This window comes from Pongo abelii, chromosome 13 (genome assembly GCF_028885655.2).
Source record: "Pongo abelii isolate AG06213 chromosome 13, NHGRI_mPonAbe1-v2.0_pri, whole genome shotgun sequence".
Lineage (NCBI taxonomy): Eukaryota > Metazoa > Chordata > Mammalia > Primates > Hominidae > Pongo > Pongo abelii.
The window spans coordinates 114082788-114099669 of record NC_071998.2 but is presented as its reverse complement, the minus strand read 5'-3'; the positions used below and the strand labels follow the sequence as shown (position 1 = coordinate 114099669).

At 43.7% G+C, this 16882-nt stretch overlaps 1 protein-coding gene across 1 annotated transcript; it reads right to left on the bottom strand.

The window, feature by feature from the left end:
• Positions 1–7101: 7101 nt before the first annotated feature.
• LOC100446610 (olfactory receptor 5C1) lies at positions 7102–8061 on the bottom strand. The gene has a single exon (XM_009244844.4). It carries the CDS (start codon positions 8059–8061, stop codon positions 7102–7104), a length of 960 nt encoding a protein of 319 aa, XP_009243119.4.
• Positions 8062–16882: the final 8821 nt, after the last annotated feature.

Below are 16882 nucleotides of genomic sequence, written 5' to 3'. Positions count from 1 at the left end.
CACCATCACCTCATGGTGGCTTCTTGTAGGATGTGTGGAATGTGGGAGGAATTGTGCCCCTGGTGATTGTGGCAATCACAACTATTATCAACAATCTCAATTTGTAGAGCTGTGTTTGTGGGAGCGATTGTGTCTCTGTGCAACTCCATTTGTCCATGAGCTTGGATGTGTGTCTCAGCGTGCAGCTGCATCTGTGTCTGTGTGGGTGGCTGGACCTATGAGAGTGTTTTTTTTAACAAAGAATATTTCTTTTTTTAAAAAATTTTACTTTAAGTTCTGGGATACATGTGCAGAATGTGCAGGTTTGTTACGCAGGTATACATGTGCCACGGTGGTTTGCTGCACCTATCGACCTGTCATCTACATTAGGTATTTCTCCTAATGCTATCCCTCTCCTACCCCCCAACCCCTGACAGGCCCTGGTGTGTGATGTTCCCCTCCCTGTGTCCTTGTGTTCTCATTGTTCAACTCCCACTTATGAGTGAGAACATGCGGTGTTCAGTTTTCTTTTCCTATGTTAGTTTGCTGAGAATGATGGCTTCCAACTTCATCCGTGTCCCTGCACAGGACATGAACTCATCATTTTTCATGGCTGCATAGTATTCCATGGTATATATGTGCCACATTTTCTTTATCCAGTCTATCATTGATGGGCATTTGGATTGGTTCCAAGTCTTTGCTATTGTAAATAGTGCTGCAATAAACATATTTGTGCATGTGTCTTTATAGTAGAATGATTTATAATCCTTTGGGTATATACCCAGTAATGGAATGGCTGGATCAAATGGTATTTCTGGTTCTAGATCCTTGAGGAATCACCACACTGATTTCCACAATGGTTGAACTTATTTACATTCCCTCCAACAGTGTAAAAGTGTTCCTTTTTCTCCACAGCCTCGCCAGCACCTGTCGTTTCCTGACTTTTTTTTTTTTTGAGATGGAGTCTCACTCTGTCACCCAGGCTGGAGTGCAGTGGCACGATCTTGGCTCACTGCAACCTCCACCTCCTGGGTTCAAGCAATTCTCTGCTTCAGCCTCCTGAGTAGCTGGGATTACAGGCCCCCACCACCAGCCTGGCTAATTTTTGTATTTTTAGTAGAAATGGGGTTTCACCATCTTGGCCAGGCTGATCTTGAACTCCTGACCTCATGATCCACCCACCTCAGCCTCCCAAAGTCAGGGATTACAGGCATGAGCCACCACGCCTGGCTGTTTCCTGACTTTTTAATGATCGCCATTCTAACTGGTGTGAGATGGTATCTCACTGTGGTTTTGATTTGCATTTCTGTAATGACCAGTGAAAATGAGCATTTTTTCATGTTTGTTGGCTGCATAAATTTCTTCTTTTGAGAAGTGTCTGTTCATATCCTTTGCCCACTTTTTGATGGGGTTTTTTTTTTTTTTCTTGTAAATTTGTTTAATTTCCTTGTAGATTCTGGATATTAGCCCTTTGTCAGATGGGTAGATTGCAAAAATTTTCTCCCATTCTGTAGGCTACCTGTTCACTCTGATGATAGTTTCTTTTACTGTGCAGAAGCTCTTTAGTTTGATTAGATCCCATTTCTCAATTTTGACTTTTGTTGCAATTGCTTTTGGTGTTTTAGACATGAAGTCTTTGCCCATGCCTATGTCCTGAATGGTATTGCCTAGGTTTTCTTCCAGGGTTTTTATGGTTTTGGGTTTTACATTTAAGTCTTTAATCCATCTTCAGTTAATTTTTGTATAAGATGTAAAGAAGGGGTCCAGTTTCAATTTTCTGCATATGGCTAACCAGTTCTCCCAGCACCATTTATTAAATAGGGAATCCTTTCCCCATTGCTTGTTTTTGTCAGATTTGTTGAAGATCAGATGGTTGTAGATGTGTGGTGTTATTTCTGAGGTCTCTGTTCTGTTCCATTGGTCTGTATCCTGTTTTGGTACCAGTACCATGCTGTTTTGGTTACTGTAGCCTTGTAGCATAGCTTGAAGTCAAATAGTGTGATGCCTCCAGCTTTGTTCTTTTTGCTTAGAATTGTCTTGGCTATATGGGCTCTTTTTTGGTTCCATATAAAATTTATAGTAATTTTTTCCAATTCTGTGGAGAAAGTCAGTGGTAGCTTGATGGGAATAGCATTGAATCTATAAATTACTTTGGGCAGTATGGCCATTTTCACAATATTGATTCTTTCTGTCCATGAGCATGGAATGTTTTTCCATTTGTTTATGTTCTCTCTTATTTCCAGCAAGGAATATTTCTAATAGGAGATTAGGCCTTTATTGAAGGGGTATGTGTTTCTGTGTGTGTACTGCAGTATGAGGGAACTGAACCTGTATGTACCATTCCAGGTGGGAATAGCTTTACATAACACTGTTGGAATAACCAGAAAGAATGATTCTGAATATATAAACTTCCAATGATTTACTATTGCGTCTTGAATAAAGTCTAAATTTCCTACTTAATATTGAGGCCATGGAGTGTTCTTCTCATTCCCTAATTTTCAATCTTTAAACTTCCCTCTGCTTTCCCATCACACCCCCTCAAGCCAATTAAATTGGTCTCCTTAGAGTCTTCTGCTCATGCTGAACTTATTTTACTTCCATGCCTTTCTATATACTTACCCCTCATCCCCCTGGTACAATTGCCTCTTCCCCTCAATTTCCACCCATGTTGCAGGGCCCAACTTATTTTGTGCAATGAGTGCCCCAGTCTTCCCCAGCTTCCTGTCCTCACTGCCTGCTTTAGGAAGCGGTGTTGAAGGGAAATACTTTATCAGAATTGGGCACATTCTTCTGGGCATCTCACTTTAGGAGGGATGATTTATCTCTCTTTCTTCATTCTCCAGGTTGGGCTCTGTTACTGTTTCCCAAATCTTTCCCCTTCCCTCTTGTTTGTTTTCCTATCTATCAAGTAGGCCCAGTATAATAGCTTGAAACTTGGTATTTCCTCCAGCTGATTTCTAGGATTTATGTAATCTTTGTATCTGGCTGCTCCATGGATACTAAATATGTGGAAGGAGCCATGGCCATCCTGTAGGGCCCAGGTGATGGAAGGGGCCTTATACCTCTGGAAACTTTTCCACTGATTATGGCAGCTGCTGTATGTCATGAGAGCCTAAGAACCCACAAAAAAGAGAAAGGACCATAGAGATCTTTGAGTCTAAATGTTGAATTTGGGGCAAGCCTTACATTTGCAGTCCTCAGGTTGCCAACTCCTTTGACAATGACTCCGATTTTTGTTGTGGCACCTGAGTTGCTGTGGTGATAGGAGGCAAGAGGAGTTGGGGAACTGGGAGAGGATGGTTGAGCCTTGTGATGAGAGGAGGGGTTTTATTTTATCTAAGTCTTTTCAAAATGTGCTGAATTTGGGACATTGTACCTTTTCTCTCAAGAGCTGCTTCAACAGGAAATGGGGTGACCAACTATCTCGATTTGCCCAGGACTGAGGGTGTCTTGGGACAGGGACTTGGAGTTTTTTGTTTTTTGTTTTTTTTTTTTTTTGAGACGGAGTCTCGCTCTGTTGCCCAGGCTGGAGTGCAGTGGCGTGATCTCGGCTCACTGCCAGCTCCGCCTCCTGGGTTCAAGCCATTCTCCTGCTTTAGCTTCCCGAGTAGCTGAGACTACAGGCGCCCACCACCACGCCCGGCTAATTTTTTTTGTATTTTTAGTAGAGGTGGGGTTTCACCATGATAGCCAGGCTGGTCTCAATCTCCTGACCTTGTGATCCACCCGCCTTGGCCTCCCAAAGTGCTGGGATTACAGGCGTGAGCCACCGCGCCCGGCTGGAACTTGGAGTTTTAAAACTGGACTGTTCTGGGAAAACTGGAGTGAGTCAGGAAACCTGTAAAGTTCTCTAAGATTTGAGGAGATGGTCTTGTCCACATTCTTCTCTTTATTAGCCTGGGAACTCCAAGAATGCCATAGTTACCGAGAGGGAGGGTCTTGGTCCTGGCAACAAGTGGCATCTTCTTCCCAGGGAGCCAGGTCGAAGCCTTCAGTTTTCCTGCAGTCTAAGTGGCGCCAGGTGGTTGATTTCTCCTTGAAGGGAGAGTGTAGAGGGGCAAGGCCAGCCCCTGGCTAGGGCCCAAGGAAGAGACTCCATGGGCAGCCTATTGGGTGAAGCATTGTTTGAGTCCCATACCTTTCCCACCCCTGGCCTCGCCTCAGCCATAATCAGGGGAACTGGAGGGAGGGTCCGGTAGAAGCTGACGCTTAAATCTGGCCATGCTCCACCTCTTCTTGGAGGCTCTTGCCTGTAACTCCCAGGGTCTACTCCTGTCTGCTCCTGTAGAGAGAGGCTTCCCAGGCAGAATGCAGTGCCTTGGGACTTGCCTATGTGTAAAAGAGTCGTGGAGACAAAAGAAATCTGTCAAAATTGTGAACTCTGGGTGAATAAAACTCCCAAGGGCACTGGGTCTCAGAGGTCCTCCATGACTCAAGGCTTGGGGCAGTGTAGTTACTGTTGCCCAAGAGGTCAGGGTTATGGCATTTCCTCTCCAACTCCAACCCTACCTCAATGCTGGAATCTTAACACCAGTCATGATATTAATCCTACCCAACCACATGCAAATCCAGGCATGCTCATCACTCTGAATGAAACTGAAATTCACCAACAACAAGCCCCTACCCTTAGGCTTTAAGTAACATTATTTATAACCCCAACTAAATCTTAAAGTGACCACAAGCATGCCAATTTGATACCTAAAATATTGTCATGCCTAAATTTCATCTGGTTTTGATCCCAGCTTACCTGTAGTAATAACCAGACTGTGACTTAAACTTAGCACAAACATTACCCATACACCAACTTAAGTCTAATATGAACTAAACTCTAACTCCAATTTAATTGAGCAATACAAATGAAATCTGAACTCCAATCTTATTTAGTCTCCCATTCTAACACTAACCCTAAAATAATTCTAATATTTCTAACAAGATTTATCCAAACTCTTATTTATTTATTTATTATTATTATTTTTTTACTTGGAGTCTCGGTCTGTCACTCTGGCTGGAGTGCAGTGGCATGATCTTGGCTCACTGCAGCCTCTGCCTCCTGGGTTCAAGTGATTCTCCTGCCTCAGCCTCCCGAGTGGCTGGGATTACAGGCATGCACCACCATGCCTGGCTAATTTTTTTTTGTATTTTTAGTAGAGACAGGGTTTCACCATGTTGCTCAGTCTGGTCTTGAACTCCTGACCTCAAATGATCTGCCTGCCTCGGCCTCCCAAAGTGTTGGGATTACAGGCATGAGCCACCGCACCTGGCCCAAACCCTTAAATTTGTCCCAAATATACTACTAATAACAACCAGCCCAAATTATAAAATTTACATAATTGTAATTCAATCATAAATTTGCCTGATCATTTCTTAATTCTCCCTAACCCTAATCCTAACCTGCCGTAACTGAACCCCATCCTTAGCCATAGCCTGAGACCTAATCTTAACCCGATTCTAACCATTCAATCCTAATCCTTTCCTAACTTCTATCATAAGCCTGAACTAGTCTAACCTTGGCCAAATTCAAATCCAGCTGTTGGGAGTTTAAAAGTGACTTGTGCATGTTCTGGCTCTTAAGCCATTTTCCTGAGATGTGGAATACATGGGCCATAGGGGATTGATGTTTCCCTCTTCAGATTCCGTCCCATTCTTTGGTCTAAGTGGATCCTGAAGATGTTCTCCTGGGGCTGAGGAGGGCAGGCTCAGACACACTGGCCATGAAGAAGCTTAAAAGGTCAAGAATCTAGGAACACTTGGAACTAACATGGCTCTCACTTGGTGCTTCTGGGGATTAGCCTCTTATAAGTACAGGTGGCAAATAAGCCTGTATTCCTTTACCTGGTAACATCTAGGAACTTTTATATTACTACTATTTTGAGATAGGGTCTTGCTCTGTTACCCAGGCTGGAGTGCAGTGGCACAATTGCAGCTCAATGTCAGCCTCGACCTCCTGGGCTCAAGTGATTCTCCTGCTGCAGCCTTGCAAGTAGCTGGGACTGCAGGCGTGAACCACCACGCCTGGCTAATTTATTATTATTATTATTATTATTATTATTTTGAGATGGAGTCTTGCTCTGTAGCCCAGGCTGGAGTGCAGTGGTGCGATCTCGGCTCACTGCAAGCTCTGCCTCCCGGGTTCACACCATTCTCCTGCCTCAGCCTCCCGAGTAGCTGGAACTACAGGTGCCCGCCACTGCGCCCAGCTAATTCTTTTTTTTTATTTTTTATTTTTAGTAGAGACGGGGTTTCACCTTGTTGGCCAGGATGGTCTCGATCTCCTGACCTCGTGATCCACCCACCTTGGCCTCCCAAAGTGCTGAGATTACAGGTATTATTATTATTTTTAACTTTTAAGTTCAGGGGTAGTACATGTGCCCAATGTGCAGGTTTGTTACACAGGTAAATGTGTGTCATGGGGGTTGGTTGCACAGATTATTTTATTACCCAGATATTAAACCTAGTATCCATTAGTTTTTTTTTTTTTGCTTCTCTCTCTCCTCCTACCCTCCACCCTCCGATAAGCCCCAGTGTGTGTTGTTCCCCTCTATATGTCTGCTTGTTCTCATTGTTTAGCTCCCACTTATAAGTGAGAACATGTGGTGTTTGGTTTTCTGATCCTGTGTTAGTTTGCTGAGGAAAATGGTCTCCAGATCCATCCATGTCCCTGCAAAGGATATCATTTCTTTCTTTTTTATGACTGCATAGTATGCCATCATGCCCAGCTTATTTTTAACAATTTTTTTTTTTGTAGAGACAGTGGGGGGTCTCCCTGTGTTGCCCAGGCTGGTCTTGAACTCCTGCCTTGGCCTCTCAAAGTGCTGAGGTTACAGGCATGAGCCACTGCACCCAGCTGAACGTTTATGTTTTGAATGTTGAAGAACCTGAGGCAGTGCAACAGAAACATTAGCCTGGTCTAGGGTCTGGCTCTAGGTCTAGCCCTAGATGAACCCCAAATTTTTTCTGCCTGCTATAAGCTTTCATTTCCCTCTTTACTGTCCCTTAAACAATGACATGAGACATCCAAGCCAGAGGAACATCCCATCTTTACCGACAGTGACAGAGGCCAGAAAGAGGCCCCAACCTTCCTCATCCCCTCATAGTCAGACCTACCCAGCCTCCCTGGACCAATCACTGGGGCCCCTGCCCTGGACAGTGGAATCGGCTCGAGGTCCGCCTGAGGGCCTCCTTGACCTCCTTATTGCGGAGGCTGTAGATGAGTGGGTTGAGAGCCGGGATGGCCAGGGTATAGAACACAGAGGCCGTCTTGTCAGTGTCCAGGGCATAGCTGGAGCTGGGACGCAGGTACGTGACAATGAGTGTCCCGTACATCATGGCCACGGCTGTGAGGTGGGAACAGGTGGAGGCTGCTCGCCGACTGCCCTCGACCGAGCGCATGCGGATCACAGCCCCAGCAATGAAGCCATAAGACACCGTGATAGCTAACACCATGGCTGTCTGGATGAAGCCGCAGATGGCAAAGAGAAGCAGTTCATTGAGACTGGTGTCACTGCATGAGATGGCCAGCAGTGGAGGGATATCGCAGAAGAAGCTATTGATCTCCCGGGAGCGGCAGAAGCTCAGGCGGAAGGTGAGGGTTGTGTGAACAAAGGCGCTCACTGCCCCACCCAGGCCTAATGCCCCCAGCAAGGCCAGGCATAGACGCTGTGACATAGCTGTTGTATAGAGAAGTGGGTTTCTGATGGCCACGTAGCGGTCATAGGCCATGGCTGCCAGCGAGCAACACTCAGTGTCAGCCAGACCTGCAAAGACAAACATCTGGGGGGCACAGGCTGTGTAAGGGATGGTGGCTCGGGGCAGCAGCAGGTCCACTAGCATCTTGGGGCCGATGGTGGAGGAATAGCAGGCATCCAGCAGGGAGAGGTTGGCCAGGAAGAAGTACATAGGTGTGTGGAGCCGGGCATCCATGCGGATCAGCAGCGCCATGCCCATGTTTCCCAGCAGGCTCACCAGGTAGACAGGCAGGCAGGTCAGGAAGAGGGCCACACGCAGTTCCCAGCGATTTGTGATGCCCAGGAGGATGAATTCAGCAGGGGCAACCGCGGCCCAGGTGAGGTTCTCTGAGTTCATCCTACCGGACAGAGACTGAGAAGAGGCAAAGCAGGAGGGAGATAAGTGAAAGGGCAAGGCCATGGCCAGGGAGAAGAAAGCATCCTGTACTGGGAGTTAGGTAGGCGTGGGTTTCAGCCCACCTGTGCAACAAAATTGCTATGTGACCTTGGGCAAGCCATGTAACCTCTCAAAACCTGTTTCTAACTCTTAGAAGTCATTGTAGAAGTCTGTTTTTGTTTTCGAGACGGAGTTTCGCTGTTGTTACCCAGGCTGGAGTGCAAAGGTGCGATCTCAGCTCACCACAACTTCTGCCTTCTGGGTTCAAGCGATTCTCCTGCCTCAGCCTCCTGAGTAGCTGGGATTACAGGCATGTGCCACCGCGCCCGGCTAATTTTATATTTTTAGTAGAGATGGAGTTTCTCCATGTTGGTCAGGCTGGTCTTGAACTCCCAACTTCAGGTGATCCGCCCACCTTGGCCTCCCAAAGTGCTGGGATTACAGGCGTGAGCCACTGTGCCCGCCCCATCTTTTTTTTTTTTTTTTTTTTTTTTTTTGAGATGGAATCTTGTTTTCTCACCCAGGCCAGAGTGCAGTGGCGCAATCTTGGCTCACTGCAACCTCTGCCTCCTGGGTTCAAGTGATTTTCCTACCTCAGCCTCCCGAGTAGCTGGGACTACAGGTGCCCACCACCATGCCCAGCTAATTTTTGTATTTTTTTTTTTAAGTAATGAAGTCTTTTTTTTTTTTAATTTTATTATTATTATACTTTAAGTTTTAGGGTACATGTGCACAACGTGCAGGTTTGTTACATATGTATACACGTGCCATGTTGGTGTGCTGCACCCATTAACTCGTCATTTAGCATTAGTATTTTTTAAGTAGAGACAGGGTTTCACCATGTTGGTGGCCAGACTGGTCTTCAACTCCTGATCTCAAGTGATCTGCCCGCCCCAGCTTCCCAAAGCGTTGGGATTACAGGTGTGAGCCACCACTCCCAGCCTTTTTTTTTTTTTTTTTAAAGAGACACAAGGTCTTACTATGTTGCCCAGGCTGAACTAAAATTCCTGGGCTTAAGTGATCCTCCTCCCACCTCAGCCTCCTAAGCAGCTGGGTTTATAGGCATGCTCCACCACACCCACAGGGGTCTTGTCCCTCTTACTCACTTTTGTGTCTACAGCACTGAGAGCATTGCCTAGCACATAGCTGGTGCTCAAAAGAGATTTGTTAAATGAATGAATGGGATGATATTTAGTGTCCAGCCAAAGATTGAAAACTTTGTGACTCTATATGCATTCTCCTCTCCAGTTTTCCAGGTAAGAAAAGAGACAGTGGAATGAGCAGAAATAATCTTCAGATCCAAGGGGCACCTGGCCATGGGTTTTGAGGTTTGCCAGGAGGGACATCTTTCCTTTGGAGTAAGATCGGAGAAAGGAGCAGCCTGGTATCTTGGGAAAACAGTGGGGGGTAGAAAGAACAGAGAATGTGAATATATTCCTGAGCTGAATTCTTGGCCTCTCTGAGCCTCAATGTTCTCATCTGGATAATGGGGGAAAGCTGCAAGGATTCGATGAGATAATGCATGTAAAGCTTCTCACACAGGGCCTAGCACACGCAGGCATTTAACAAAGGCCCTGTGAATGGAAATGAATTGAGCTGGATGCTTTGGCTCCAAACTGGAAGGAAGCAACTTTATGGCAATCAAAAGTAGTATAATTCCCAGAAAATGCAATGTTGCTTCACACTCCAGTGCCTTGCATTTGTCCTCTTTGCCTGGAACCCATTTCCTCCTTTTGTGTTTGGTAAAAAGTATCTCCAATGTGAAGCCTTCCCCGATCTATCCCTTAAAACTAAATATTTTTCTTGTCTGTGGCCTGCTGCACTGGAGCATACAGTAGTTCCCACTTATCTATGGGGAATACATTCCAAGACCCCCTGTGGATGTGCGAAATCACAGATCGTACTGAACCCTATATATGTGATTTTTTTCCCTATACATTCATATCCATGATAAAGTTTAATTTATAAATTAGGCATAGTAAGGGATAACAACAACAATAATAAAATAGAACAATTATAACAATGTACTATAATACAAGTTATGTGAATGTGGTCTCTCTTTCTCTCTGTTCCTCATTTTTTTTTGAGATGGAGTCTCACTCTGTCACCCAGGCTAGAGTGCAGTGGTGTGATCTCAGCTCACTGCAACCTCCACCTCCCAGGTCCAAGTGATTCTCCTGCCTCAGCCTCCTGAGTGGCTGGGACTACAGGTGTGTGCTACCATGCCCAGCTAATTTTTTTGTATTTTTAGTAGAGATGGGGTTTCACCACGTTGGCCAGGTTGGTCTCGAACTCCTGACCTCAGGTGATTCATCCATCTCGGCCTCCCAAAGTGCTGGGATTACAGGCCTGAGCCACTGCACCCAGCCTGTTTTTAATATTTTCGGGTCACAGTTGACCACAGGTAACTGAAACTGCAGAAAGCAAAACTGTGGGTAAAGGGGAACAACTGCTGTACCTCTCTCATGCTGCTTCACCATTCTATTGCAAATATCTTTTACATGTGTGTCTCCTGTGAACTTTGAGCTCCTTGATTCAATATTCATTCAACAAAGTTTTATTGAGTATTACTATGTGCTAAGAATGCCCCATAATTCATTTTTGTATCTCCAGGGTGAGGTATATAATCAGAGCTAAAAAAATGTTAGTTGAGTCCATAACACAGTGAACAAGAGTATAGACATTAGCAGCATGAACACTTGCTTTTGAGTCCTAGTTCCACAACTTTCTGGTGTGTAACTTCAGGCAAGTCACTTCACGTCCCTTAACTTTGGTTTTCTCCTTGCAAAGTAGGAATTATAATATCTCTGTTGGAGGGTTCTAAGAGGCAATAGGTGTGCAGGAAGGGGCCCGGAGCTGAAAAAATTCTTCTTCCCCTCCTTTTAAGAGAAGTTTAGATGTTTGGGACTTACCCAAACATCTGCCCAGTGAGGATGGTGAAAATCTCCTACAAACAACAAATTGGATGAAAAATTTTGACAATATCACGTTGGTGAGGTTGTGCTTGTGGAAATGTAAATTGGGACATTTCTGACCACTGTGCACGCCCCAGTGTCTTAAGCTACTCTGTTTGCTATAACAAAATGCCAATAGACTGGGTGGCTTAAACAACAGACATTTATTTATCATGGTCCTGGAAACTGGAAAGTCTGTGGTTAGCATGTCAGCATGGTTGGGTTCTAGTGAGAGCCCTCCTTCTGGCTTGTAGATGGCCACTTTCCTACTGTATTGTCACAGGGTGGGGACAGAGAGACAGAAAGCTCTCTGGTTTCTTATAAGGGTACTAATCCCATTATCATAGATGCCACCATAATGACCTAATTAGGTTTAGACCTAATTACCTCCCAAAGGCTCCTTCTGCAAATACCATCATATTGGGGGTTAGAATTTCAACATGAATTTTTTGGGGATGTAAACATTCAGTCCATAGCACCTGGTAATTCCACTACTTGGTGTTTACTTTTGAAAACCCTCTCATGTATACAGAAGGAGACAAGGGAGCATGCATTCCTGGACTATTTGTAATGGCTAAATAAATGTTAGTCAAACCTAAATGTTTATCAATAGGCTTATGGGAGTTAAACAGGAATGGAGTCAACCTCTATATAACAATATAGAGAAATCTCAAGAGCATATTGAGATCAAAACATAATTTTCAGAAAAAATATACAGATTGATGAAAAAACTCATAACATATGTCTTTTTAATGTATGTGTATATAAGACATACTGCTGGCTGCTCCAAACAGAGATGGGGCTCCAACTAAAAGACCCGAGGGCATTTCAGAGGATTCCATGGCCTTTGCCCCCTGCTATATCAGAGCTGATCCTTCTTATCTTTTAAGATTCAGCTTAGGGGTCATCTTTAAGCACCCAACTGCCCAACCTCTCATGCTGGAACTCCACTCACCAGTCTCTCTGCATCATATCATTATTCCATTGTTGTATAATTACCTACATGTTTGTCTCCTCTCACCTGATCAAGAATCTTAAGATCTGGGACTGTGCTTAATTCACCCCTCAGTCCATAGGTATACAGGATTTTAGGTATCTTCCCCCTTCTCCTTGGTGTGTCACTGGTGGAGGTCAGACAGCCTCCAGGGGTACAGAAACAGGGAGTTCCAGCTCTACTCAACTACCTGTTCTCCAAGAATGAAGTCTGCTACCTGGCTGAAGTTCTGCACACAGAACCCAGTTGGTGGCCAACCCCTTTGTATTTCAGTCTGTCCACATGGAAAGCAAACACAGCTCACCTTTACCAAGTGAGGAGCAGAGGTGCTTTGAGTGCCTCTCGATTTCTCCATCTGTAAAATAGGGACAATGAGACTTCAGGACTTTCAAGGTGCTTTGAACGTTTTGGGTACAAGTACCCACAAACTTCAGTTAAGTAGGTATTGTGGAGTGTGTGTGTTTGCGCACACAAAACATAGAATTATTTCTCCATTAACGTCTCTCTCTGTCTCGCCTTACTACCCAGAAGGAGCAATATTGACGTTCTAGGGTTGTGTATGTCAGTGTGGGACTTGCTAATAAAAGAGGAGGACTCAGGTTTTCATAAGGAGCAACTTCTGCATTTGCTCTTAGGTGCTAATCAATGCTAGAAAGGAACTGGAAAACTTCGGGTTCCTGCACTTTTAGGTTCCTGGTTGCCTCTAGTTGACTCTCTTGTCTTTTCAAATCCTTCCAACATTCCTACTTCTGTCTGACTCCATATTTATCTTTCAGTCCCTGGGATTAAAGCTTATGAAGTCTGTCTATGTATCTATTTATGTATGCATGTATGTATGTATGTATTTATCAATCTATCAATCACTTAAATATCAATCCATTTTTAATTATATACTCAACAAGCATTTTTTAACTACCTATTATGGGACAGGCACTCTGTGAGCACAAGGGATACAGATGTCACTATAACACATCTGTCACTGCTCTCACGGAACTTTCAGGCTGGTGTGAAGAAAGAGCTCTCAATCAAATAACCATGCACATACAATTACAAACTAACATATATATGATCTGAAGGAGAGGAACACATTTCTCTCTTTCTCCTCAGCTTACTGAATGGCATATGATGCCAATCAATGGAGTGATTGGTAGGTCATTGATTGATTGATGATTGCATGAACAATCTCATTTGATACCTATCACATCCTTATGAAGCAGATACTTTTATATCTAATCATAGATGGAGAAATCCAAGCCCAGAGAAGCACCTTTACTTTTGAGGGTGACTCTGTTCCCACCCTCTCCTTTTGTAGCCGGTAGGCCACCCACCTGTTGTGCCTCTGCAGTACCCTTGTGCTGGTCCACTTCACTCCAAGGACTGCCATGTCCCTGGTCCAAGCCCCACTCATGTGATCATGTGTGAGCTTCCCAGCTGGTCTCCATGCTGACCACATCTTCCCCTCTCCACTCTGCTTCTCAAGCCTTATCTAAGCATTTTACTCTGACTGTGCATTAGATAACTCTGAACACTTTGCCAAGGGTCTCCACAAAAACACTTTTCTAATATTGTTTCTTCTGTGCAAGGCTTTGCCCTAGTCCTGTCTCCTTATTATTCACTTTTCTCCCCTGTCTTTGATGCTAGGCCTACTTATTACTATCTTTTGAAACTCTTTTGAAATTATTGCCCCTGTCTAGAATCCCTTTTTTTCCTCTTCTTCCCTGTATTAGTTTGTTCTCATGCTGCTATAAAGAACTGGCCAAGACTAAGTAATTTATAAAGGAGAGAGGTTTAATTGACTTACAGTTCCACATGGCTGGGGAGGCTTCAGGAAACTTACAGTGATGGCAGAAGGGGAAGCAAACATGTCTTTCTTCACATGATTGCAGGAAGGAGAAGTGCCAAGCAAAAGAGGGAAAAGCCCCTTATAAAACAATCAGATCTCGGCCGGGCGCCATGGCTCACGCCTGTAATCCCAGCACTTTGGGAGGCCGAGGCAGGCGGATCATGAGGTCAGGAGATTGAGACCATCCTGGCTAACACGGTGAAACCCCGTCTCTACTAAAAATACAAAAAAAAAAAAAAAAAAAAAATTAGCCAGGCGTGGTGGCAGGTACCTGTAGTTCCAGCTACTTGGGAGGCTGAGGCAGGAGAATGGTGTGAACCCGGGAGGCAGAGCTTGCAGTGAGCCGAGATTGCGCCACTGCACTCCAGCCTGGGCAACAGAGTGGATCAGATCTCATGAAAACTCACTATCACGAGAACAGTAGTGTGAGAGTAACCCCCCCACAACATGATTGCATTACCTCCCACCAGGTCCCTCCTATGACACGTGGGGATTATGGGAACTATGATTCAAGATGAGATTTGGGTGGGGACACAGCCAAACCATATTGTTCCCCTATTCAAGTTCCTAGCTAACACTTTTTTTTTTTTTTTTTTTTTGAGATGGAGTCTCGCTCTGTCACCTAGGCTGGAGTACAATGGCATGAACTCTGCTCACTGCAACCTCTGCCTGCCAGGTTCAAGTGGTTCTCCTGCCTCAGCCTCCTGAGTTACTGAGATTACAGTCACGAACCACCAGACCCAGCTAATTTTTGTATTTTTCGTAGAAACGGGATTTCACCATGTTGGCCAGGCTGGTCTTGAACTCCTGACCTCAGGTGATTCACATGCCTCAGCCTCCCAAAGTGCTGGGATTACAGGCATGAGCCACCACACCCAGCCCCTAGCTAACATTTAAGCCTGATTTAATTTGTGTCTTCTCTGTGAATCTATACCCAGCCATTGCAATCTACTTCGGCTTAATATTAAGGGACTTGTGATGTTTTCTGCCACAGTATCACTTTAGTTTCATGCATTCACCACCCCAAGAGGTATTTACTCTTAAAATAAGTTGGATTCTGCAATCGAACATAGGCTGCCATCAAATGGAGTGGTTATAACACAGTCTCATTGGTTGGAGCCATTAGGCGAGAGATGGAGTTTGTATTAAAGATGATGCTATGACCCCATCCTGTGAGCAAGGCAGACATGGCTAGTCAGTCATGCTACTCATTCTCACTGAACTCGGACTAGCCTTAGAATCCTTCTTATCTCAATGCTTGTGGAAGTCACTGCCTGAGGGTTGGGGTTTGTAGGAGAGGTGCATCATCTTCGTTATCCTTTGGTTAGGTGCGTGCCTTCTCTGCAATTCAACCTCCCCTTTTTCAATCCTGAGTTTTTCATAACATTTCCCAATGAAAAAAATCTTTAAAAATTAAATTTAATATTAATAATAAATATGAGTACATCGTTAGAAGTTAGTGTTTTCTACTTTGCTCTCTTTTTGTTATTTATTTTTAGGAGCAATATAATGCACTGTAAAAAATTCAAGAGGTACCAAAGGGTATTTAATAAAAAACAACTCTTCCTCCCACCTTGCTTCTGAGTCCTCTATTCCTGCTCTCTAGAGGGGACAGCTGCTAGCAGTTTCTTGTGTATCCTTCCAGAATTATTTTATAAATGCACAGACATATATGTATATATTTATTTTAAAACTTGTATGTTAGCATATAAATGGAAATGCTAAGCCAAAGAGTATATGTACTTTATTTTATAGATATTATCAAATTGCTCTTAAACAATGATGTACTAATTTATATTTCCACTAGCAATACATAAGAGTACATGCTTTCCAACATTCTCCATAATACTGTTTTCAGACTTTTTGATCTTTGCTAATGATATATAAAACTACCTCATTTTAGCCTTAATTTACATTTATCTTATTATGAATGAGAATGAACATTATTTCATAAACTTAAGAATCACTTGTATTTCTTCTTTTGTGAATTCTCTGTTCACATTCTTTGCCAATTATCTGTTGAATTTTTGGTCTTTGTTGCTATTAATTAATTGTTATTATTATTTTTGAGATGGAGTCTTGCTCTGTTGCCCAGGCTGGAGTGCAGTGGTGTGATCTTGGCTCACTGCAACCTCCACTTCCCGGGTTCAAGCAAATTTCAACCTCCTGAGTAGCTGGGACTACAGACACATCCCACCACGCACAGCTAACTTCTATATTTTTCGTAGAGATAGGGTTTTGCCATTTTGGCCAGGCTAGTCTCAAACTCCTGACCTCAGGTAATCTACCTGCCTTGGCCTCCCAAAGTGCTGGGATTATAGGTGTGAGCTACCATGCCCAGCCTGTTGCTATTAATTTAGAGTAACTCTTTACATTTTGTGGACATTCGCTCTTTGTGATATAAATTATATAATTATCTATATATTTCTATTTTGTCATGAGTCTTCTGACTCTATGGTTCTTTTTCTTCATGAAAAGTACATTTTAATTTATTTAATTGAATTTGTAAATTCTTATTTTATTGGTTTTATGTTTTATGTTATACATAGAAGCCCTCTTTCCATTCTAAGATTATAAAAATATCATCCCATGCTTTTCTTCCAGTACTTTCATAGTTTCACTTTTTTAGATGGTTAAATATTTAGTCTACCTGGAATTTATTTTGTGCAAGTTGTAAAGTGAGGATCCAACTTAATTTTTTTTCCACCAAAAAATTCAGCAGAAAGAATAGGCAAAAGGTTACTCAGAGTTCGACATCATGGTAAAATTGTGAGGCATATCCTCCTCTCAGCTGTAAGCTCTGTGAAGGTGGAGGCGGTATCTCTTTTACTATTATTGCCAAGCACCTGGCACATCATAGGTGCTCAGTGAATTCTTGTGTAATCATGAAGGTAGTTCTCTTATGTACTCACTAGAACTGGCTGAAGTGCATTCCATTCTGCAACAGAGAGACTTCAGCCCGCCCACCCTCACCTCTAGGATCAGAGTGAC

What these genes read in the sequence shown, in the direction of transcription:
- LOC100446610 (XM_009244844.4), bottom strand. Translation starts at nt 8,061, where the DNA reads ATGAACTCAGAGAACCTCACCTGGGCCGCGGTTGCCCCTGCTGAATTC.